The 26826-nt window shown below is 39.1% G+C and overlaps 2 protein-coding genes across 4 annotated transcripts; both read right to left on the reverse strand.

The window, feature by feature from the left end:
• Positions 1–2935: 2935 nt before the first annotated feature.
• Positions 2936–13797, reverse strand: LOC103707093 (FGGY family of carbohydrate kinase). Of its 3 annotated transcripts, none has more exons than XM_008791454.6 (15): positions 13598–13797; positions 11100–11179; positions 10884–11001; positions 10599–10777; positions 8223–8305; positions 7907–8091; positions 6013–6074; positions 5714–5822; positions 5478–5597; positions 5168–5287; positions 4818–4938; positions 4535–4691; positions 3683–3755; positions 3477–3604; positions 2936–3193 (listed from the first exon to the last, which is right to left on the reverse strand). In XM_008791454.6, exons 1-15 carry the CDS (start codon positions 13773–13775, stop codon positions 3071–3073), a joined length of 1836 nt encoding a protein of 611 aa, XP_008789676.4. In that variant the 5' UTR covers positions 13776–13797; the 3' UTR covers positions 2936–3070. The 3 variants fall into 3 exon arrangements, with proteins under 3 accessions (XP_008789676.4, XP_008789677.4, XP_088563509.1); XM_008791455.6 differs by having other exon boundaries at positions 10599–10744; positions 13598–13790; XM_088707383.2 differs by having other exon boundaries at positions 10884–10988; positions 13598–13777.
• An 8202-nt stretch (positions 13798–21999) lies between these two features.
• Positions 22000–22368, reverse strand: LOC103707130 (uncharacterized). Its single transcript, XM_008791507.1, has one exon. It carries the CDS (start codon positions 22366–22368, stop codon positions 22000–22002), a length of 369 nt encoding a protein of 122 aa, XP_008789729.1.
• Between the last annotated feature and the right edge of the window lie 4458 nt (positions 22369–26826).

Consider the following 26826-nt stretch of genomic DNA (forward strand, 5'->3'; position numbering starts at 1 on the left):
ATAAATTGTTACGTGGAACTTCTTCTGGGCTATCACATTTTGACTGGATGAGTAATAGCATGTCTGCAGGGTTTTGTGCGAGATTATTTATGATTATAAATAAGCACGAAGCTGCTGATTCAGCATCCAAGCTGCCCTCTTTTCCTACGTTTTGTATTAGGAAAAAAGATTGGAAGCAAGTTTATGGCGTGGAGTTTGGTAAATATTCAGCTGTTAGGTTACAGGTTCTTTTTGACATGGTCAGCCGGAATGAGGTTGTAGAACTTGAACTCGGGATAACCCCCTGGGGGCTTGATATCTAGCTGCTAGTTCTCAGAAAAGGAGGAAACGAAAAAGGATTTCTGAACGGCAAGTGTTGGCCCATGTAATGGGCTCTGTAAACTGTTACTCCAGAATTAATCCCCAAGGATCAGGATGTTTGTCAATTGTCTTCTCAGTTGGTTGGACTGAATTTAAAATGTGCGAGACAGGCTGCCTGTTTCAATCCTGGTTTGGGCACTCACAAAAAAAAGGAAGAAAAAAAAGAAGAAGACTTCCAATAGACCAGCTTTGTAATTTCCTTTAGGAACTGTGGGGGAAATCCTTGCACATCGTCTCATATATATGCTGAAGCAGAAAATACGTCAGTTGCTCAAAAAAGAAAAGGAGAAAATATTTCAACGGACCTTTGAGTATTGTATCTTTCAGATAACTGAGCTTTGGCGGACATCCATAGCTTGTGTATTGTTCCCTTCATAAATGGTAAAGATTGATTGTTTTCAAAATCAGTACGCGAGAATTAAGGGCGGATTAGTCATTTAAAGTCAAATTAACCTCCCAAGTATCAAAGCAATGAATGATCTGGTTTGTACGAAGCAAATGTATCCAATAAATGCTAGGAAAAAGTAAGTGTAGGATAGTCGCTTACTAGTTAAAATCTTTGAATTTAGTCGGAGCTTTAGGTCTGAAATGTTGCGTCTTGCTCGCGGCGGTAATTGCAATAGAATTCAACAAATCCCGCTCCCTCCTGTTAGCAGGTAGTGGAGGTACTTGGGATCCATAAAAAAAAGGAAGTTTATTTGCAGCTCCCGCCATCAGGCCTCTTTGGTACAAAATTACCAGCGTAATAAACAAACCCCACCATTGCTTCCGGAAAGCAGAAAACCCCAATATCCCCAGCATGCGAACCCCGTCCAATAAAACGGCCAAGAATCCCCCAAAGCCCACGGCTCTGAACCCCAAATCCCCCTTTCCTCCTCCTCCTCTTTCGGAGCCCATGCTCACCAATGTAATCCCCCTTCTTCTTGAGACTAGCTTTGTTCTTTCGTTCTTAACTCTTTCTGCTGGGGTTTCTTGGCAGGGCCGGTCAGCTGCGCCTGCTTCACCTTCAACGCCGGTCCCCACCCCCCCCCCCCCCCCCCCGGCGGCGCCGCCGCTACCCTCTCGGAGGGCCACCGCGTCCTCCTCATCGAGCGCAGAGGTGCCGCCCAAGAGTTACCTCATTCCTCCGGACCTTGGTGGACACCGACTCCCCTGCCCAGGCCTTCACCTCCGAGGACAGCGTTCCCAACGGCCGCGGCTGCGCAGTGCTATCAACGCCAGCTTCTGCAGCCGCCCCCACGGGGCTTCCCCGCCGAGTCCCACTGGTGGGTCGATTGGCGGTAACGTCCGGCCAGTGCTAGTGCTCCGGAGCTGGCAGTCGGTCGTCGGCGACGGCCTGCTGGAGGCCAACATCACGCCGTATGACATCTTCACCGTCCACCACGTCGTCGGCACCAAGATCGGAGCCCCCACCTTCGACTCCTCCAGCTGCGGCGACAGCGCCGACGATCTTCTCGTTTTTGCCGACCCTGAGTCAACATCCAGGTCCGGGTAGCCCTCCGCGCGGCGTCGATCGGATCTTGCTTGATCCCCTCTTCCGCTTCGCTCGCTGGCACGTTTTGGATTGTTTGATCTCAGCCGTATGATCTTGGGAGGATGGCTGATATGTTTAAATTTGCTTGGGGCCTTATCCTGCATCTTCGGGGGAATAACAGCGAATTGGGTTCTTTGATCATCCATCAGCACAGATTCAATATAGAATGTTTCTTGGAACTTCGATCATACCGCAGAAAAAGTAGCTGTTTTCAGTCATCTTTATCCGTTCGCTTGTTATAAAGTTCCGCAGTTGAAGTTATCATAATCAAGCTAGTCTCAGTTCCCGAGGTTTTATTTATATCTTATTCGAGAAGAACACGCCCTTCCGTTCTTTTGTCATTTTTGGCTATTTTTACATATTCAGCATTCCAAAGCAGTAAGACATATTGTTTATAATAATAGTTTGGGACTTTACATGCAATTTTTTTTTTTTTTTGTTAATACGTCATGACTTAGAAGATCATGATCCATGTCTCCAATTCTTAGCTGCCTTTAAACTTCTCTCCGGCGGCTGTCATCGTCATAATATGCCGTGTTCCTATCTATTCTGTCTGTGATGATAATCAGTGCGCAGTATCATCTTTATTTCTTAGATTATCATGATCTAGAATACTTGCTTCTATTTTACAATTTTTATACTAATTATTCATAATATTTTATAAATATTTTGTGATATACATATATCGTTCAGTAATTAGCAAATAATTACAAGATTACTTAAAACATCACTGCATCAATATGATATATCTGCTAGGTAATCCGATATCTCCAAAAGAGTTTTTTTTTCCCCGTAACACTTCCAATTCATTTTTATCCTCCTGGGAGCAAGATAAGCTCCTCATTTCCTGGCGATCGGGGTGCTGTACCGGACCGGTTCGGAAGGCACCACCACGGGATGACCCGGCCGGGCGGGGAGGTGATCCATTGTGAGCCCCGAGCAGCCCTACCTCTCCTTGCGGGGGATCTTTGGTTTTTCTACCCTTCTTTGTTTTCCTTCCAAATATTTATACATATTCATAACTGAAGAAAAAATAAATGATTGACCGCAAAAGGATCTGTATTTTTTTAATTATTTTCAAAATTCAACTACACAAAAATTTGGCAGTGCGGGTGACATTTCTGTACTACAATGCCATGAAAGCCAAGGCTACAACCAAGGCGCTACCATGCATCTCTACTGCAATGCTTGCGTCATGATTGAACGATAAGAAAGCTGCTGCTCGTAAAGTGACCTGAAAACCTGATATTTAGCATCATGATACTTCTTCACCCTTGGGTCTTTAGATGGACGAATAACCTGCGAAAACTCGCATTAAGTATTGCTACCTGAAGATGCTAAAAAGTTTGTGTCCCAAAATGATGCAAATTAGCGTGCCATGCCCCTCGAGTAAAATATCAGGGCTGTAAAATATCATTAATGATGAAGTAAAATGCTTCACCACAATTCTGAATAGCTTCTGGATGATTCAAAGCAAACCTAATTGAATTATAATTCCATCGACCAACCTGTGGTCATCAAACCAGAAAATCTGCTGATAACTAGACTGCGAGAAACAAAGATGCTACAAGTCATCACATACCTGACCGGCTGCATTTAATGCTCTCATAGCATCATGAAGGCTTGAGTATTTCTTGGCTGCAACAGCACCTAAAATGGCAGCACCTAAAAGCACGGGCTCATTTTCTCTTGGAAGAATGATAGGAAGTCCTGCATTCCATGACCCAGATATGTGAGCTGGAAGGGGGAGGGATTGCGGGGGAGAGAGAGAGAGAGAGAGAGACTTGCCTACAATGTCTGCATGCTCTTGAATATACAATGGGTTCTTGGCAAGTCCACCACACGCAAGAAGTGTGTCAATCTGCAGATTAACAAAGATTGATCATATGTACATAGTGTCAAGAGGGGCAGTCACCTAAAAAACTGCAAAATATTCCACATTTTTCTCACACTGAATTTATCCAACCAACAGTATCCCTCATCTAATCTTCACTGAGGATCCCTACCACCACCTTGACTGATCCAATTTTGTATGCATAACATTTCTTATTTTATCTAGATGCCGAGTCCAAATCTAACAATTTATGCAAGATAACCCTGAACGCATTATATCATCCTTGATAGTTTTGGTCGTCTTTGCTCAGTGACCTATGAAATGCAGGTTTTGCTCGATAGAGATGGAACTTTGGAAGCAGATTTTGGATGTACATTGCATAGTTGAAATCCTTTATTCCAAAATGACAGCATAAGCCAATATGCTTTTCACCAGGGGCATTCCTTTTTGACTCCAGGACCAACATGTCCATGAGCTTTAAGTGAAGGTTTTAGGAGTTCTTTGTTGATTGCCGCTATCTATTCCAGGCTATTGCTCTGCTTTTTGTCAGATAGTTAACATGATCCATATTTTTTTTAATCAAAACTTCATGTGATCCTTTGACCAATAGAGGATGTACTAAGGTAACAAATGCTTCCGACAACTTAATATTACGCTACATGACTTGAAATGTTACTCGATGCATAAAATATTACCTGGTGCTACATGTGGATATGATTTTGCAATCTTTTGCACACAGCGTCTAAAGAAGGATAGCAAAATAAGTATTCATCCCAAGGTGCTCAAAATGATAAGTTAATCAGTACCTTATGCCCATGAGAATTGCAGTGCTCCACTATGTGGCGGGTACCATACGCAATGCCCTGAACTGTTGCAAGGTATAGAAGTGCCAATTGTTTCTCACTTGCATCAAGAGTTAAACCACAAACCATTCCTTTGGAGTTTGGATCAGCAATTGGTGACCTAACCCATTAAAACCATATATGTATTTCAGAAACAGAATTAGGGTCTAATAGGGCATCTAAATCAAATTATATGACTTCATACTATCATTAGGAATGTAGGAGATTTCTGAACATCTTTCCATACCTATTTCCATGAAAGTCAGGAAGGACATGCATGTCTTTAGTCAAGGCAGAAAGAAATGAAATATTGCTTTCATGCATCATGGATGCCAATATCTTGTTCAACAACTCATATAGAGAAATACCTAGACAATATGCACTAAGAAAATTAGCCCCAAGCTTCTGAAATTGGTTTTGGACATCAGCTGAAGTAATGACAATCTTCGTGCTTGTGTATAAGCAGTATTAGCTTCAAACGTCTGAAAATGTTTCAGACATTTCTGAAACTGATACCACAATGTACTTGTGCATACAAAAACAAAAAGCCATATCAGGAAGCATCACCTCTCTTCAGATACAAACCAGGAAACTTACTTTGCGAAGCAGCACGGTTGGCAAGGAGAGGAGCAGCAACATGGTTCTCAACCATGTAATCTAGAAGGGCACCAGTTGCACTTTGACCACCTTCAGTGAGCCAGTATTCAGGCACCATGGCTAAATATGCAAGCAAAAGCATCAACAGCAACATAGTTATTAATATGCCAACCACCAAGAATGTCAGTATATACTGATCATACTAAATAAAGAAAATAGATTTGAAAACCAACACCAACAAAGAGGCATTAAGAAAAATGCAGGTAAAGAGGATATAGTGACCAATGCATATCACATGCCAGAGATGTACCCGACCAGAATGGTCCCCATACACCTGGTATAAACAGTTTGTTCCGTGAGACAGACATATGGCAAGTAGATGTTCCACATACTAAAGCCATGCGATGGCATATGACTTCCTCAGCAGACACTGAAACACGGAAACTTCTTCCATTAGGAATACACATCTAGCCTTAAAATTGACCAGGACATTATGTATAAATAATCATAATCAAAAAATGAAGCATATCTGGCAGTAACACACACCATCAGCTCTGGACTCTGATATAGGCATGCTTTCCATAACCCCAACACCACCAGCATGGGCATCAATAAGTGAAGTTCCAACAGGTGTTCCAGCTAATAGGCCTAGCTCCTGAAATTGAAAAGATCTTTAAAAGGATTAAAAGAGATGCAATGTAGATACTACAATCTGACATACAGCCACCCTCCAATAAGCAATTTATATAGTTGGCGTATTTTTTTAGTAACATGTGTGTTCACCACATTAATGATCTCAAAGCATTGCCATTGAAATCAGACTTCATGACTACTAAATTTCTTGCCTTTGCAGCAGCATGTGTCAGACCAGAACCCAAAGGATGACCAGGAAAAGCAACACTCCGTCCTGTTTGCATTGTTTATACCACATCATTAGTGTGTGACAAATTCAAAGATGATGTTAAAATTACAAGATTGAGAAATGGTACGATAGATTGAGAAGGGGACAGCCACAGGCTTTCATAGAAGATGACCGAAGGAAAACATAGAAAAAAGCCTGACTAATTTGCATAGCCTATAAGTAGCGAAAGTGGTTGTCATTACATGTAGATCCATTAGAGAAAATTTTCAGCCAATTTGCTTACTGTCAAACAAGTTGCCTAATAAGACAACCCAATGATGAACTTCTAGCTCTCACTAACATCCTGACATCTCTTTTAAAAGGACCCCAAAACCGAGCCCAATACCATCACCAGATTTACACCTAAATTTTCTGCATCCAAGAAACCAATTAAATCAAATTTTTAGCATCGAAGCTCCGGACAAAACTAAAACCCATAAAATGAAAGACATGGGGTACAAAGTCAGAAACAAAGTGTTGCATGCCATATGGGTTTGTTGATCATTGATAATGCTTCCAGAAGGCAACTAATTCTTTTTATATGAAAAGTGACTCTTTGCTTCTACAACTTTACTTCCATAGAAAGCTGATCTGCATTACATCTCCTGCTTTCCTCTCTATCATGAAAAAAGAAAAAGGCCCTTACTGTACAGAAGCAAATAAGGCTTGCACTATAATTGTCTGTTTGTGATATGAAATGATGATTACAAGGTCCAGATATGTTTCCTGTAACCAACCATTTCAATCAGCTTATGTTTCAAAGAAAAGCTTCAGCCTTCCCACTTAACTGACTCGAAGACTTCAGTCAAGGTGCCTAATGGTAGTATGACATCAAAATGAATTTGCAGGAGAGAATCAATTTATATGTTTTTCAGAATTGTAAAGATTTCTCCCACAGTTGGACTATTAATTGATGAAAAACCAGAATTGTTATCTATAATCCAAAAATTGAAGTCATTGAGCATATATAATCATCCATCTAAGCAATATACATAGGAAAGCCGAAAAGCAAAACCAGAAAAAGGAGGTAACAAGTTCTCTAAGTCCCATAGCTTATTGCACTGTGACCCAGAATTATGTTTTAAAAAAAGGCTATTACCCCAGCTATGGTCCTCGCAATCCAGGATCCTAGAACGGCAGACTGGGGACAGACCTAACCTTTGTCCTTTTTTTTTATCTTTTTTTTTTTTGTATAAAGTGGCTGCCCTAAGACTTGAGCCCGCACCATCATGCTTGTCAGCCCAAGCCTTTCTCCACAGAGCAAAGCTTGTCCCCTTGTGATGCATTCTTTTTTATTAATAGATACCTGCTATGTAAAATATATGCATATCAGCAACTAATTTTTATAAAGCTTCTGATTTACCAAATTAAATCTAGGCCTGGGCAAAACTTTGGTATTCTTATCGGTTTCTATTATGTAAGTAAACAAATGAGAAAGTGTTGCATATGAGTTAAGTAACCAGTTTGGCAAACTATCCAAAAAAATAAGCATTAAAATCATAGGGTGAAGAAGAGATTTATGAGCAACTAAAGACATCAGATATCTTTTCAAACATGGTTTCAGCACCACTGCTTTTTCTTTTTTCCGTGTCTCACATAATATCACGTGCACATATTCAGTAGTTTGTGATTCTTCATAGTTGCTGCCAGCACTCCAAATGTCATTTTAAGCTTGTCACAGTTATGCAACACAGAAGACGTCACGTGGCAATTTAACAAATGAAGGACTGAATAAGAAACAGATATGTAATTTTGCAAATAATTTTTGTTCAGCGTAGTTGAGGCTATCACTACAGAGAACTAAGCACTATTAGAAATGAGATGAGTAAATAATATACCAATTTTTGCATGATTCCCTTCCACAAGATCTCCTAAGCCAATCTCCTCCCAAAAGTCATCATCCCATCCACAAGATTCCATAATATGAGACTCTTTCTCACTAGCTAGTTCCATGTGTGCATGTCCAAGGTATGTCCACTTGCAGACAGTTGTACATAAACTCCGAGTATCATCCCCTGTTGCTCTACAAAAATGCATTCATACTATAAATAACAAAAAGAGCTGTCATGTAAATAAATAATTAACTTCAACGCCTTGTGCAAATAAATTATATAAATCACTGAATAACATTGGGAGATCTATCAGAAGAATTACCTGTATGATAACCAGTCACTTAAATCCATCCACCTAAACACCATGGACCAAGATTCTTGCAGGTTTTCTTTTACCCATAGTAGCTGCATATATTTATTTTAGACGTTCTAGTTATGATTCTTCAACTATTAAGATATCAAGAGGATAAATAATGATTCTTCAACTATTAAGATATCAAGAGGATAAATAATGATTCTTCAACTATTAAGATCAAGTTCAACAAGCTTCTTTAGCCATGGCTTGTGTAAAAAAAGAAGGGTGTCTGGTGATCTCCATATTACATACAAACCTTTCATATACTACATATATGCAAGCTTATGATAGAACTTACAATGTCACCACAGTTTTCTAATAATCCACCTTAATTATTATCCAAAAGCAGGATTACAACAATGTTTGAAACCTTTAGTCATGAACCATCTGTTCTAATAGATTAACAACATGACTGTGGTAACCTATACAATTACCAACAAACTTTATTTATCTAAATAGGCTCAGCTTTCTGGACCAAGTAGGATCCATCAAGGTCTAAAAAATGTAAGACAATTCTCAATCAGAGGTCAACCTTTTGATCCAGTACTGAATCCCTTACCAAGTTAACTTCAAGCAAGAGGATGTTACTAATCAGCAGGTAAAAAGACCTACAGAGTAGCCTTCTATGTTCCCCTAGACTTGAAAAGACACTATTCAGAGAGAGAAAAATGCATTTGATATTGGAACCTGCATATGTTTTGAATCTGCTTCTCATGCACAAGCATGCACGCATGCATGCATGCAGAGTATAGCTGAGCTACCATTATTAGGGTACTGGCCCAAATCTTTTAGATCTCTCAGCCATGTATTTTTGAAAAGAAAGAAAGCAACTCCAGGAATTAGTAAATAATCTTAGGATGGCATCTTCCCTTCTGTTTGCCTCGCTGAAACCCTAAATGCCCCAATTGCTACCAGCAGATACCTTCAACCCTTCACCAAATGGCCTCATTTTCTCCCTTTCTGAGCAGCAACACCACCACTTTGCCACCTTTACCCCTATCACCGAATCTCCAGCCTTCTCCTTTCCCTCTACAATCGCCCCACTGCCCCCACTGTCCCACTACTTCATTCCATCCCTTCCCAAAAGTTCCCCCTAAATCACAAAATACTGCATTTCCTAGATGTGCAACATTGAACATTATTAAAGTTGGATAGGGAACTAATGAATATATACATGCCCCTCTTTATGTTGTGTATCTAAAACAACATTCTCTCTTTTGGACCTTGATATACATTCCTAATCAAGGGCTGAGTTCATGTTTTAACAAACTCTTTTGATACATATGTACATATACACATACACATATTCATTTATGCTTTTGTGATTGTACACATGTTCATACATATTAATGAATGTATGTACATAAATAAGTATTCACATTCTCACAAATAAATTATGCAATAATTTTGAGAAAAAGTGATGGCACCACCTAAAATTTATTAAAAGAAAATGAGAGTTCTCTTTTCTTTTTGAGACTAGGAGGCGCTCTAACCCAATCAGCAGGTACCCACCCCAACCCAACCCACCTAGGTAGGAGCTTAGGCCTCCAGGCAGACCAAGTCCAACAGCCAAAGCTCATGGAACCTGGGCTTTTGCTAATCGCAGGTCAAAGCAAGGGTACACACCACTTGGAATCAAACCCCTGATGTTCCTTAGCAAGGGACAAGATAATACCATCAAAGCAAGCACTTTGTGGTGAAAATAAAAACATTTACTAATGTTCCTTAGCAATCCCCCTCCGAAACAAATAAAAAAAAAAACAAAATAAAAGGATTCAGCATTACCTAATTTTAATGCTCAACACCTCCATGTTCTCCCCCATCCCAAAAGAGAGAGATAGAAAGAAAGAAAGGCAAATATGCTGGTCAGACTAAAGTGTTCTATTAGAATTACTTTAAAACCAAGGTAAGAATTCCAAAAGACTTGAAGGGGTAGTATAGTGACTTCATGTTAAGAAGATGATGTTAGAAAACCCTTCATCAAACCACTTTAATGATAAAAACATTGTCTAGTGATTAAGTCTAAGATGAACCTGAGATATTGTTAGTGATGATAAAATGGGTGCTAGCTATCCATTTTACAAACTTTTCAGCTTGGTTGCTGTATCCCATGGTAAAAAAAATACAGTCATGCCGCTATGGTATAACCTAATAACATCACCAAAATCTAATGGCCCAAAACATCAGCTTGTTTGTGTAGATTCTACAGAGCCAGTATTTTGCATATACCAAAAGAGTAACAGCAACAAGACTATGGAAACAGATAAAAGGATCAACATAGTTCTTTAATTTGCTGATAAAAAAAGGTACTGTTGATTCTCTCAGTCAGGATACTTTGGTTACCTTAGGGGCTTGCATTTCAGGGGAGACAGACCCACCACAATATTGTAGTACTGGCGAGTTGCGAAAATTAATGTGCTCAGCCTGATTTACAGCCCTGTGGTCCATCCATACTATGATATTTCTTCTTGCATCACCACTCCATGAAACTGAAACAGGAGATCCATCAGAATCGACGGCAACTGCAAACAATACCCAATTCCAAAAAGAGCTTAGGTTTTACATACCACTTCTTACAGCACACAAATAGTCAATATACAAAAAATGTTCTGCAAGGAGGTGACATACCAAGGGAGCAAGTAGCTGCAAATCCTATACCAACCACTTCCTCAGCAACGGCATTTGCCAATGAGCATGCTGTTTTCACAGCTGCACATACCGCATGCCAGATATCTGTTGAGGATTGCTATTTGAAGAAAGACATATTTTAGCAGCAGTTATCATATCAGCCATTTTACAAATATTCTAGATAAACCGAAGTAATAGATTCCACAAATGTACAACCTCAATACAACCTCGTTCCTTCCATATCTGTATGGGGCTACTGGCTGAGACTAGCAGCCTACCCTGATCATCGAAGAGACCTGAATCAAAAGGTCATACCAATAAGAAAAAAATCAAAAAAGTCAAGATATAACATTTTGAATTTCAGAAACTAGCATAATGTAATAATTTGTATTTTTGTAAGCTTTTTGCATGGGTGAAACAATGCAAAGCTGGAATTCTAAATATCATGAAGCTATACATAAACAATGTGCCAAAAGATTAGACGGGCAATGACCTTGCAGATATAAAATTCATCAACCCAAAAAAAGGCAATATAGCTTGTTATTATTGAAAAAAAATGTCAGAAAATAAAGAGAGATCAATATTAAGGATATCAGTGGAAGTTTAAACATCGAAAATCCATAATTAAAATTACAATTTTTTACTCTCTCTAGACTTGGATGCTCCATCCGACTAAATGCACTTCAAACCATACCAAGATTTTATCTCAAAAAATTCGATGGTGATGCCCCAAAATCTCCCAAAGGAACTAAAAAAAATGCTGCAGGGGAACTTCCAGAAAAATAACAAAGACATTTTTGCCAACAGAACGAAACAATCTCTTATGGTGTGGCAACAAAAACTATTTGAGATAACATCACTTGACAAATGTTTTTTTGCAGATGATGTCATGATAATAGATGACAAGATTTTCTTTTCTTCATTTTCCTGAACTATAAAAAATACAACAACATCAATTCTCCCTCACATACATTTGTAGTGCTATATTTCTACATACCAACAAAAGTAATTCCTGCAGGTAGTTTCTTTGTCTTAATTGATCCTGACTGTGATTTCTAGTCCATCTGCAAGCCAATCTGTGATCATATGGGCCTCTCTTTGAGTAAATGACATTCACACCTCTTCAAATTGGTTGAGCACTCACCCAACTTCTGACAATATACAATCCATTTCTAAAGGTTGCATGAAATTGTCTGTGATGTACCCAACAGGTGCAGAAAGAATCTGACTCTGCCCAAACTCTGGTCGTGCCTTCTTAAATTTCTAACGTAAGACCTTCATAGATTGCAAAATAACTATAATCTGATCTACAAGGACTTTGATTATTTTAAATTAGACCATCTTTTACCTTCACTATCTTACATGCAACGGAAAGAGAGAAAAGGGGATGTCTCATGCTAACCAGTGGTGTGCCACAAGACAAAGTGATCACCAATTCTGAGGTGGAGTTAGGGAAGAAGGTAATTTCTTGGATGAAAATTCAACCACCCTCCTAGCATCATTTTTTCCCTTGTAGATTGTACTTAAATTCCAAAGTTGGGTCTGTTGGCTGGATCATCACACAATTAATATTGTGTCTTGAGGTAATTTTGGCTTGACAGTTTTAGGTGGACTGGGTACGGACTGGGCTTATCATGTGTTTGATTCATCTCTAATTAGGTTGCCTTTGCTTGTGGCTCGGACATAGACTTACAGTTTTAGGTTGCACCTGCTAGGTATTAAAATAGAATCCTAGCTGAATCCAGTAAAATTTTATTGGATTATTGTCACCAAAAGGAAGCGCTTGGCCTAAGAAAAACCTATTTCTACAGAAGCAACCACTTAGGAGGTTTCATATATTACCATAACTGTTTCTTTTTGGCTATTCCACTCACCACATCATCTTGTTACAGATTTGTACAGAACCATCTTGGCTGTCATGAATTCTCTCTGCTTTTAAATGTGATTTATTAATACCATAATCAAATTAAAGATATCTACACAAGACTTATTTGTTTTATGAGTTTTGTGGATCAGAATGTTGCACAATCAAGATATATAAACATAGCTATTTGCACTCAGCATTACAAATCCTTATTTCCCTAGAATTCCTACCTTGCTGCCTCTGATTTTTAGCTACAACGAAGTGAGCATCTGACTAAGAATTTAAGACAGGGTAAAGATCAAAACATGGTTAGCAAAACAGCACGAATGTCAAGCTTGAAAAATATGTCAAGGCAGATGTAGAGTAAGATCACAATCATTAGCAGAAGCTTGGAAATATCACGTATTATGGCGTTCTATAACTTGCTCGTCGATCAAAGAGTGATGACACGCCCTCGCATAAAAATCGATAAGATCAAAAAGAGGAGAGACCATAATAACTTAGATGATTCATTTTTGTTAATCTAAGCAGAAATATCTAGCAATTCGTTAGATAGCAAGAGAAATCCTCATTCGGAAAACTATCGTGACGATCAGGGAAACTAGAAATAGAATGAATTCTTCATGAAATAATTCGATGCAAAACTGAACCTATCTTCAAACACAAAATATTAAAAAATAACGAATTCGTGCAAATGTCTCGAAAAGCATCGATCAATCGACCGGCGCCGGAAAAACAAAAAGATTCCGACATCAAACTACACCAAACAAGCACTAAGGAAATCCAGTCAGAAGAAGAGGAGGGTTAAGATGTAGGAGGAGGGATAAAGAGGAGGAGAAGGAGCACGGGCCTGCCCGGGCGCTGCCGGTGCCGACGTCGACGCCGAGGTAGACGGTACGGGAGGCGGCGGGGGCGGGGGCGGCGGCGGCCATCTCGAGGGTGGCGGTGGAGGCCCGATCGGCGTGGAGCGGGAGCAGAGGCGTCGTATCCGATAACGAAGAAGACGACCACGTCCTCGCCCCTGACATTCTCTTCACTCGATTGCTTCGTCCCTTCTGATGACGATGGAGAGATTAGATTACGTTAATGGCCACAGCCTATTGGTCCAAGCTTATGTTAGGAGACCGATTAGAACGTCATCTTCTGTTTAAACTTTTAATAATGGGACCGGTCCACGCACTCTAATATCTGACCGGTTGATGTGGCGACTTCAGAACTTGCGAAAGGAACAGCGACACACCAGAGGTCACACTTTTGAGTTGGCCAGGTCAGGTCTTCTTGAGCGGAAGAACCGGTGGGACCGAGGAATGATTCGGGTGGGGAGCGATCCCCCAAGTGGCCGAGAGAGGATTAGGTTGAGCCCTGTGAGTTTGAGCCCATGGGTGGTATTCTGCCTATGTTCCAGAGAGTACAATCTTATCAGATGTGGATGATGTTGCTTGTCCAAGTACTCACTGAATAACTTGATGCAAGTACTCTCAATCGGAAATTTCCTCGTAAGGCAGATTAGTTGAATGAAAAATCTCCTCTTTTTTTTTTCTTTTTTTTTTTTTTAAGAAAGTAGCCATGAATCTCACCAGAGACGTAGGGGGTTAGATTCTGTGTAGATGGAGACTTGAACAAAATGACCCCCTTTCACCTTTTTTTTGTTTATAATTGTAGCTGTTCTTTGGGTAGATTGCTCGATAATCCAGCTAAAACTTTATCAAAATTTTCAAACCCATCCCATAATAATAATAATAATAATAATAATAATAATAATAATAATAATAAATTCATCGACTATTCGAACCTGCCCAATTAATCTTTATTTGGGTTGAGCGAGTACCCAATCCAGAATTACAAAAAAAAATAAAATGAGAGATGGTGGGAAGAGGAAAGAGGGGAGAGGGTAGTAAGAAAGACTTTTGCATGATAACTAATATCAAGTAAAAATCAATAATATAACTAATAATATAGTTTACTAAGATCAAAAATATATGGCAGAGGTTAGTTGTGTTTGAGCTTTGGGGTTCAAGTCCCCTCGTCTTTCTTTTGTTTGTGTGTGTGTGTATATATATATTAATTTTTACAAAAAAATTATTAGTATATATAATCAGGCTCATATAGCGGATATTTAGGGGTCAAATTTCAAATCCATCACAAACGGTAACGAATTTTAATTTTAAATTCCAAAATCTTCCCAAACCTTAAGTGGTTTTCTTAAATTATTCCTATTAGAATTCGGGATAGATAGGATATCCGAAAAAATCCATGCGGCTGCCTAGTGGAATTTTGAGGGCAAAATCAACTCATTAAAAAAAAAAAGAAGAAGAAAAATCACTCCAACCCAAAGCAACAAGTGAGTTGGACCGATTTTGTTTGGGCTAAATGTAACCCAAATTGCATCCTTGGTATAAACCGATGGATACTTGATGTGTCAAGCCTCTGGTCCACTTTCACTTTGATTTCTGCAGCAGAGAGGCGGCAATGGGCCAGGTCAAAGTTACAAATCAAGTTTTTATAGGCCAACCCAACTTGCTTGTAGGTCTATGATGTACAATCTGAACTTTATCCAAGATGAACCCATCTGACTAGAACGGACCTATTGATGCAGTTACAAGCCAAGCCAATTTAGTTTTGGAAATTTTATCGCATGGACATACAAATTGTTTTTTTTTTTTTCTCTTTTTGCCATGTGTGACTTGCTGGTTGCTTAGAATCCCATTTTAATCTCTGTTTTTATCCAATGTTTAAGCCCTCAATCAATATTCATGACTCATATCATTTTTTTCTTTAACATTTATTATATAATTTTTTTTTTGAAAAAATTGTTGCTTAACTTGAATTCAACCAAATACGCTAGAGGGTCAAGGTTAGCCGACTTGTATGAGACATACGAACCTACAAGGTTGGGTCAGATGCATTGCATAAATGAGTTCAGTATCTGTTGCTGCCCTTGTGCCATTGAAGGTATTTGGATATCGAGCAATCAGATGCTAAGTTTGGTGCATTGATTAAAGAGTTTGAATCCTTCCTTGTTCCAGGCTAAATTGAAGATTTTCAGTTTTTTAATCACGACCATGCTAATACAAGCATGACCATCATGCAAAGCAAGGGCTGTCATGACTGCAAGACTAGATCTCTTTAGTTTAGCTTTGAATTGAAAAAGATGCTAACTCTTTATTCGGTCTAGCATTGACGGATGTACATCTAGTCAATTCTTTGACCTAGTTTTTTTTTTTTTTTGTCCAGTATCAGAATGAATTTGCGCTAGCTACAAGAATTTAATTTTCCCTAGTCCACCTTTTGGGATTATCGACAAAAAAATTCAATTCGATTTTGCTGGCATTTCTTATTATGCAGAATCATAAAATCATTTTCATAGCAAAGAGATTATGTTAGGTTAAGCCGTGAAACTTCTACCATTCTTGAATTGAGACCCATTACTTTTGAATTAATACATTCAAATCTCCTCAAAATCCAATCATTTATAACATGACCAATTAATCAAGTGATATATCTAAGAGTAGGTTTCATTCTTATTCAAGATCATAGGCAAAAAAGGGAGGAAAAAAAAGGAATGAAAGACCTTAAATAAGGAAACTTTCTGCTGGCTCCCTTAGAATACTCCAAAAGCTAGCTAGGCTAGCTTCTTAAATCTCGCCTTGAATATGACAAGCAGTATCTATCACTAATGGCTCTCATGATCTTTGAAGAGAAATGAGTTGTTACTTTTAAAGTTTCTTTTGATGCTACGACTACCTCTCCTCTATTTTAAAGGTAAAGGCATTAGGGCATGTAACCTCGCGCCGATGTTTGATCTTACGTATTTCTCTCAAGCTTCCATGAGACAACATTTGGTGCATGGCCCTTGTTGAGTCTTGGCAGTTTTACTGTGCACTAATCCATATGAGATGCTTTTATATACATTTTATTTGCTTTGAGGGAATATAAATTATACATTGATCTATGCTTTTGATTGGTTATACCTTACAATCCACTATAGGACTGGTAAGAGGTACCTATAATTCTTATTACTAATGTTTTCTCTTTGATTCTTGTTACTATTGTTAAAATTCAAAGTAATCTGACATTCTATTGAAGAGAGTTGATACCATGCTGCTTGTCCAAATGCCCCATTATTTCCCCTCCCTAGCACCATTAAAGGTATTCGGATACTGGTCATTCCAATTCTAAGTTTGGTGCCTTGAAGTCACAATTTTAGATCCTCTCTAGTTGGCTGCGGAATTAGAGAGGTTCAAATTTTCATGTCTTTCCCTGAATTGTACAAAGGTTGTAATTATGTCTCCTAAATAATTTATACAATGCTCTATCCCATGTACCTTGCAAGTTCATGCAGCCATAGCCTGATGTAATACATGGACGGCTATGATTGCAAGACTGGACATCTCCAATTCTACTTTCAGATGTGGTACATCCTAAACTCTCTCTCTATAGCATTGAAAGATGTACACCTACTTAATTCTTTGACCTACAACATCACGTTGAATTTGTGCTAGCTATAAGAATTTAATTTTCTCACTCCTACTTTTTGGCTAATCGACAAAGAATTTCAATTTGACTTTGTTGGAACTTCTTTAAAAAAATAATCATGATGTCATTTTCCTTGCAAAAAGATTATGCTAGGTTAAGTTCAAATATAAGTTAACCTTGTTGAACGGGTATCCGTTACTTTTTTAATTAACACATTCTTATCTCCTCATCCCATCATTTATGGCATGACCTATAAATCAAGTGATATCTCTAAGAGAATGTGGGTTTCGTTCTTGTTCAAGGCCATAGGCAAAAACAGAGGAAAAATAAAATGGAATTAAAGACCTTGAATAGCGAAACCTCAAACGGAGCTCCCTTAGAAACACTCCAAAAGCTAGCCCCAGCCAGCTTCTCAAATCTCTCTTTCGATATAGCAAGCAAATCTATCTCTGATGGCTCTCGTGCTCTTCAAATTGAGATAAGTTGCTCTCTTTAAAGTTCTTTTGTCATGAGGCTTGTAAACTTGCGCCAACATTTGATCTTATGTATTTCTCTCAAGCTTCAATGAAATAATATTTTGTGGCAGTTGATAAGTGTTAGCAATTTTTTGCAGATTGATTAACATATATTCAAGTTCTATGTTTTGAATATACTGCACGTCAATCTATATGGCTTAAAAATGATATGCTTTCTGTGATACATTATTTGGTTTAAGGTATTAGTACATTATAAATCGATTGTCTAAATCTATGCTTTTGATTGGTTATGGCCAGTATTCATTTGCAATCCACTATCGATATTTTTTGTTACTGACGTTAAAATTAGGGGTCTGAAGTTCTATTGAGGAGAGTTGAGATCATGACTTCTCTATCATGTTTCACTAGATCTATGTACACGCCCCCCTCCCCAAAAAAAAAAAAAAAGGAAAAACAAGTTATACCTATACCTTCATTACTCAATAAGTTGAGAAGTCTCGAGTCGAACCCAACTAGACATTCTAGCAAGTAAAGGTCAGTTGACCGATGCTAGACCTATGAACACAACAAGTTGAGATAGGTGGGTTGCATAGACAAGTTCGATCGGGTAATGATTGCCAGTGCCACTAAAAATAGTTAGATATTGATCATTCCGATGCTAAGTTTGGTGCAATGCGTCAAGAGTTTGGATCTTATTCAGTTTGGATTGAATTTATCAATTTTTCAATCATGACCATTCATGTGTTCTATGACGGTCATGATTGTGTGCATCTTACGTAATACGTGCAATGTGCTATCTGGTGTATCTAGCAAAAACCATGCTATCATGCAACATATGGGATGTCATGATTGAAAGATTGGATCTTCCCATTTCAGCTTTGAGCTATAGAAGATCCTGACTCTTGGTCCAACCTAACATTGAAGTATATGCATTGGATCAATCTTTTGCCTAGAGTGCTTTCGTCTAGTATCACATTGAATTTGTGCTAACTACAAGAATTTAATTTTTCCCACTTATTTCCTTTTGGCTAATCGACAAAGAAAATCAATTTAATTTTGTTGGCACTTCTTATTAATTATATAGAATAATGACTTAATTTTCTTGCCAAAAGATTATGTTAGTTTAAGTTTATAAGAATTTATTGTTGTTGAATAGTTATCTATGACTTTTTAATTAATACATTCATAACATCCTATGGAGCTTTCTTAGAATCATTCCACAAGCTAAACCAAGCTAGCTTCTCAAATCTTTCTTTCCATATGATAGGAGGTGTCCATCTCTCATCATGCTCTTTGAATAGAAACGAGATGTTATTGTAACTTTTATTTTCTCCGGAAGGTTTGTAACCTTGTGCACATTTGATGTTATGTATTTCTCGAGCCTTTTTTTTTTTGGCTAAAATAAAAGTATTATACTAAGCATGTACGAATACAACCAAAAAAATTAAAAAAATAAAACATCTCGAAGAGCACTAGGCAACTCTGTCCCACCCACCCATAAGTGTTCACCCCAATGGTTGCAGTGAAGGAAGCCACCCAATCGGCAGCTGCATTGGCCTCTCGAAAAACATGCTTCGCCTGGATGATCATCGCATCCCGAACCATAGCTCGGATATCTCGCAGCAGCGGATGGTAGACGCTGACTCCCCTCCTCCGATAACCGCAGAATCCATCTGATGATCGTCGTGGAATCGCCCTCCAAGAGGACCATCGTTGTCTCGAGCTTCGAGGAAATAAATTTGGTGCATGGCAATTGTTGAGTGCTGTCAATTTTGTGCAGATTGATGGAGCACTAACTTATATCGAAGTTGCATATTTTGTATATGTTATGTGCGGATATGATTTGAAATTGAGATATTTGCTACAATATATTATTTTTGGTTTGAGCCATCCATACATCATGCACGGACGGTCTAAATCTATGCTTTTGATTGGCCATGATGGTTGGCGATCCGCTAAAATGCTGTCAAGAGGTACGGGCAAATCTGAACTTCTACTGAGGAAGTTGGCCATAGCTAAAATCTATTGAAGCCATGCGAAAGTTGTTTGCCAGGCTTCATATTGGGCCAAATTCTTGTGTTGGGATTTAGTAGTACCCAAATTGATCAGTCTGAAAGCCTTGGTAAAGAGAACGGTCGAATTTATATGTGGTGATGAGCTCACGATTAAACTTCGCTAAGGCTTATCTCCAGAATTTCTTAACCATGAGATGCGTAGAGTCGTTGATGGAGACTGGAGGCACACGAACGTTTCAGAGGCAGATGCTAGTATCTTTTTTTTTGTAGAAAATATGGAGGAAGCGAGTCACTTCCCCTACTTCATTAGAAAGTAGTACGGTCCAAAAACATGCATTTCCTTAATAAGTGCAAGTGCTTCTAGCCATGATGAATGACTGAATTCGCAAAACGGACAAATACGGAGATAGCCATCCAATTATATGGAATACATGTACATTGGTAATAAAGTTGAACTCCTTATGGATAGCTTATGTATATCGGAAGACGAACAGTGCAACAGACTGGATTATCTTGTATGTCGTCCGGCACTCTAAAAAAATTTTTTAGACAAGCTTAGCTAATATTCCGCATCTTTTATACTGCTTATTTCAGTCAATTTGGTAGAGTTATATGAATTGAAATGCAGTTTTGATCCAAAAAAAAAAAAACAACCGCAAGCAAAGACCTCGTGTTGGTCACCTTGCCCTCCCGTCCAAAATGTCAAAATCACCCACCCACCTATGGTCTCTCGCTGATGATCTCATTCGTTTCAGTTGACGATGAAACATCTCGATCTCATGGGTCCTTGCATGGGGCCCACCTTCTCATCGCCTCATATAATAATTTTCATGGCCCATCCCATCAATACCTCGCTTCAGCCTCTCAACCCAAAGAGAGTTTTAAATGCCCTCGTCGATTTAGCTTCAAACCAGAAAAGCCTGCAGTTTCTTTCATTGCATAGGTTCCACCAACCTATTGCAGTTAGGCTCTCGATTGGGGGGTAGGGGTCAGCTTCTTGCCCAGATTTTTCTGAGGACGGATGCATGCTTGCCGAGCCAATTTGGGCTAGCTTGTGGCAGGTGTAGTTTAAGTCCTTTGCAAGACATGCCAAAGGAAAACCAATAATTGAGTCTTTTTGAAAATTTCTTACATCAAGAGAAAATGCTTGATAGAATTTTGAGTATAGAGTACCGTTTCAATTTTTATGAAGCAAATTGCCATGTTGTGCAAAGAAAATTTTGAACATGGCAGAAGTATCACCATGACATCTCTCTCTGGTGGGAAGATGCATATTTTTATTAGATTTACATATTTGATGACATGGTAAGTTGATAATTCAACACCATCCTTTAGAGGGTAGTGGCAATAAATCTCATGAATATAGATAAAATGATTTGGCATATCTCTGAGACATTTGAGTCCCGATTATGTGATGAGAAATAGACTGACCCGAGAACTGTGACTTCTAAATGATTAATAAAACAAGATTCGAGGCACTGAATTGCAATAAAAGTCACTATTCTGCTTGGCTTCAATCTCATTGTTAACAAGCCTCGTTTTTTAAGTATATCTTTTCTTTGGGTATCTTGTTTAATCAATCTGACTTCGCAAACAAAAAAGGAAAAAAAAAACAAGATTATCTACTTTGGCTTCAATATCAATCCTTGTTTGGTTTCACTTGAAGAAGGTTGGTTACAATTATAAAACAGGGTGCTGAATTCTCGAGATAGCTCTCTAGCGAAAACTGGTTGCTCCTGGAGATTTTCTCATGGAAACAAGTCACTAGGGGTGCCTCCAATTAGGTAGGTTCTAACCTTTCTTTCCATCATCCGTTGAGATCTAGGATATATACATAGAGAGAGAGAGAGAGTATATTAATTTGTAAGCAAGTTACCATAACCATCTCCCTTGTTATCCTTACATTACTTGTAACACTTCCAAACTCAAATGATAAAGATGCATGCAGGGCTGGCCAACCGCTTATGATTACCTTCGAATACAAATGTTCTGTTCTACCGTTCTTGGTAATTGTGAAAAAATTGCTTACCAGCATTTAACGTTATCTCCAGCACACGCAGAGAGAATGAAGAGTTCAGAGAGTTGATTATAGAAAGAAAGGGGGAGTAAAGCAATTCATAATTTCAGAGACGATCGAGTCAACCACTTGAGGAGCTCTTCCAAGAAGGAAGGAAAAAAAAAAAACAAAAAAAATGAAACTTATTGACCGGTCTCTCAGTGGACCGGACTCTCACCAAAAACTCTCTCTCTTCACCTCTTTTTTCTCTCTAACAACTCAAAGCAACTCAAAGCCTCAGGGACAGATCAATTTCTTGGGCGAGCTCTTCCTTGCTATCCCTCTCATCATAGCTCGCCGCCCTTGTCGCTGCCATCGCTGCCCCCTCCTCCCTCCTCTCGAGCCCAGCCGAGCCTGAGCGGGGCACCTCCCAATGGCTCGAGCTGGCATGTTGGCGCGCAGCCAGTCCCAGATCCCGCTTCCTCTTGGTCAGGCTTCGCTCGAGCTTGTGGGCGTTCTGGTGGCCCCCCAGCGCCTGGGAGGTGCAGAACTTGCGCTGACAGTAGTGGCACGAGAACACCCGGGCTGGCTCCGGTGGGCTCGACGGCTCCAGCCCCAGGTCCAGGTTCAGCTCCTGATTCTTGGGCTCCAGCTCCATCTTTTTAGAGAGAGAGAGAGAGAACAGAGTTGTTGTTATGGTGGCGAGAATGGGGGTGGGGGCGTGTCTTCATATGTGGGAAGATGAAGGAATCAGTGGGCGAAGTGCGTCGGAGGGGTCGTCGCCTCGCTTTATAGAGGAGGCAAGAAGATGCATCTGCGAACTTCTCAGGACGAGATCCATCGCTGGTTAGTATCTTTTTCGGGGGCCCTGGGCTCTTGACAACCGTTAGGGTGGGGATAACCAATTAAGACCATGCATGTTAGTGCTCTAAGTTTCTGCGGCTGACGACAAACGGTTGCCGGTCACCTTTTTTTATGGATGTCATGCGAATCATTTAAAATGTTGAAATGCCGGGTTTTTGAACGAATGGACATACTCACCTACTCCCCCCCTCCGATCTTCCCCGGAAAACAAACACACACACAGGGGCAGAGGCGTACAGGGTGTTGCAGCAGTGTAAATACATGAAAAAGTTCTGCTTTCTCAAATGGGACGGCTGCCATTGGACATGATGAGTTGGATGCAAATTGGGTTTTTGTGCAACGATCGAGTGGCATAAAAACGGGACTGATTGCTATGTACCTAATGAAATTTTGGGATCAGTTGCTATTCTTTCGAGCAATAAGGTGGAAACCCATATCATATTCCATTAATGCGGCGTAAAGATAAGCACGGCGGATGAATTTATTGATAAGTGTAAGTCTGAGATTGCAACGTGGAAATCATGCAATAATCAATCAGACTTAGCTTAGTTGGTTGAAGATTTGAATAAGACGCGCACTTCTTGGAGGATCAAAAAAAAAAAATCTACTTTTTGGTATTTTGGACTAATTAAATTTTTTTATTCGTTGATGCTCAATCAAATTTTCTTTTTTTAATGGTCAAATCCACCTCTATAGTCCCATATTTAGTAATTCTTAAACTATTTCTTCTATATTATGGATCATGAAAATAAGCAAGAATACTATTTCTACCTAAAATAGGGAGACTTTGGGTTCAACTTTTAGTGGTAACAGCGGTCTCGTATCTCTCAAAAATAAAATTGCTACTTATTAATTATATACTGCCCTTAAATTATACACAAAACTACAAATATAAAGTAGCAATTGCCTAGTTGATTTATTTAACCATCAATACAAGTTTCATCACCTCATCTTCAATTATGTCTCAACTCAATGAAGTATGAAAATGCTAAATGGATGCAACTTACTGCAATCTTTGCCATTTATAAATGGACAATGGTCTTGCAACGCTAACATTCAACAAGTGCCAGTCCTAATCCAATACGTTGAGTTCCCATCTGCTTGTCATACTCCACAAACTCACAAATAATTCATCTTTGCAATCATACATGGTCATGCGTAAGTGTGCATGTGAGATTGGTTGACCGGAGCTGCCAGACCTTAGAATGATAACAAGGAGAGATGGAACAAAAAATCTATGAATGAGAACAATTCCCTTGGGTCTAAGCACTAAATTAAAATGGCGAAATTTACTCCACCAATCGATGCAATATGATCTACAACAGCTATCTATTTGTAGTGAGAAATTATACCTTACATCGCACGCACCATTGTAGCTATCTATTTGCTATGGACCAATCGAGATGAGCATATGATGAATGGAGTCCATAGAAAGAAGATGAGGTGAATTGTGTGGTGCATGACTATATGATGCATGCAATGAAGAGTATAATTTTTCAATTCTCTGGCCCTCCAAAGGTGGTGACTGTTCAAATTGACAGTTGCCGAGCCATGGCCGTAGTGGAGAAGTAGCATGTGACCTCATCGAGACTTGTGTGGATAGACATAAGGTGGTGGAGACGAGGCATGGTCCTAAGGGTTTACTCGCGCATGCTTTGACGCCGGTGTGCCCCACGCCAATAGCCCTAACGGATGCTAGCCATGACTGTTCATTGTAACAGCCAATTATTCCTATTTTGATGTGACAACGTGACAATTATATCCATCCATGTACACCATAAACATTGTCTGACCAAGTTGACATTATAGATTTTTTTTTCAGTGATTTAGGGGGTGGGGGGAGAGGAGTTAAACGACGAGATATAAGATTCATTTAATTTTGTGTTAATTAAATGTCAGATTCTACTCCCACATTCCTACTAATTAATCTATATATATATAAAGTGCTTATTGAAAAGAAAAAATACACAATCATAAGAACACACTTTATATCTAGCAGCAAATTGATCATCCGAAAACAGCCCCAGGTCCTGTTTCTTATCTCTCGTCCATTTCTCTAGCTAGAAGGATGTTCTGCTTGTATATATGTACTTCAAAGAATCGGTGACGCTATCCTTTTTTCCTTTTACAAGAATGTGTAAAATTCCACTGCCACCATCAAACTTCAAGTTTGGTTCAGGTCCACAACTTATACAGATATCTATGTCAACCATATAGTCTATAGTTCCAGCTGAAGCACTAAGACATAATTCAAACACACAACCATCCAGTCAAATGCATAAGCTTTACATCATGATTTCCACCTCATTTTAGAGCCGAAGTTGTGGATCCACACCAAAAAGAGTAAAGGCTAATGTTCATACCAAGCTTCCAAGATCGCAAGTCAAGCACACGGGAACACTAGTATTTTCGCTAGCATCCACGCCATTCCCAACTGTCCTCGTGTTCGGACAGAGAATTAAAACTGAACCACTGGAAGATGGATCTCGAACATAGTTTCTTGTGGACGCAAAGCTATTGCGTGTCCCTTCCATCACAGACAAGTGCTGCAGTGGAGTTGGGGACAAGTGCTGTAGTAGTTATTTTCCAAGGTATACGCATGCATGGCAGCTGGTTAGGACATATAGGAGGGAGGAGCAAGAGCAAGAAGCTCACATGGGACCATGCATGTGCTGTGGGAACCAGTAGCTCGTCTCTCGTCCGGTCAGAAATTTGGTCCGGAAGATTAGATTCTGTCTGTCGATTCCCATGAATGTAGCTGATGGGTCTTATTGGGTTTTGTTTCCCATAGAGCAGGCAAATTCTGCGTGAAGATCTAAGCCAGATTCGACATGATCTTGTGAATTCGTTGCGTTGAAGGAGTGCTGTATTCTGTTTGGTTTAACAGAGTTTTTATTTTTTTTTAAAGAAATAGTGGTGTTTTATTTTGAATTTCCTTTGGTTCTACAGTGTGGATGTCATCAATCATTTCATAGTTAAGGAAACATGAATATAGAAGACTTACCCATGCCGAATAGTTAAAGGAAACACTTGATAATGCTAATGAGCAAATATGGATCATCCTTCCAACGAAGTAGGTGTTCAATCATCAGCTTGGTTTGATAAAAAAAACTGCTACCTTGTAGATGAGAAATAATTAGTTGGACCAGGCCAGTCCAACCAGAAAGCAATATATGTAATAATAATTTTTTTCTTCTTTTTTTTTTAATGTGTAATAGCATGCAGCGCGCGCAAATTTATCAATGGTTCATTAATTAACAGTCTAAGGTGGATCTAATCCACCAAACAATTTTTTCTTGTTATCTACAGGCATGGCCAATATTGGGGAATATGAAGTTGGAACCTGAATATTAAAGGTCTCTAGCATGTTAGAACTATGTCCTGTAAATATTAAAATCATTGGAATTTAAAACTAAGTCCTGCATCACTTCCCATGTGATATGCTTGCAGTGGTAGCAAATGCTGTGAGAAAACAGTAGCATGGCTGGTTGTATTCATTCATAAAAAGATTACTGATACAGCGAGCCAGTCTCCCACAAAACGTTCTCCGTGCCAGGCTTGCCTTATTCATTCATAGAAGAACCTTAAAAAAAAAAAAGAGCCGGTGCATCGCAAAACGTTCTCCGTGCCATGCGACAGTAAGGGTAGAAATTGAGGAACCAAAACAAGGCAAGCAAAGCACCAGCGCTCGGCTCGTTTTATAGTAGAATTGCTGGAACTAGTCCATTTAATTTCAAGCTGCATTTGAGTTATTCATAAACAAATTATTTGAAAGATCCAATGATAATTTAAAATTATATAACAAATTATTTATATGATTTAAAATAATAATTTTGATTTCAAGTTAAGTTTGAGTTAAACTTCTTAACCAAGCATGTTGGACTCGAGTATAATCTTGCGCTAGCTTGTAAATAGCTTGCTTTTGGAGAAAACCTAGATAGGAAGATATTGATGTGCTACATTATTTTCGAGGTCTGCACATCCAACTGAGCTCCATCAAATTCCGTAAACTTGGCCCTGAGATCTTTTATGAGAGTGATACCCCTTTTCTATATATATATACATATACATGTGCATATAAATACACTCCATACATACATCCATGCATACATATAGAGAGAAAAGGAGAACTTGACTTGATTATACTCTGGTAGATTTTCATTTGGAGCTAGTCAAGTCTAAATTAGAGAATGAAGGTTCCATGAACCATTCGATATGATTTACAACCACTAAACTACTTGCACATCAAGAA

This window comes from Phoenix dactylifera, chromosome 11, assembly GCF_051530095.1.
Source record: "Phoenix dactylifera cultivar Ajwa chromosome 11, Ajwa_hap1_PhDact_Kaust_v1.1, whole genome shotgun sequence".
In the NCBI taxonomy this organism is placed as follows: Eukaryota; Viridiplantae; Streptophyta; class Magnoliopsida; order Arecales; family Arecaceae; genus Phoenix; species Phoenix dactylifera.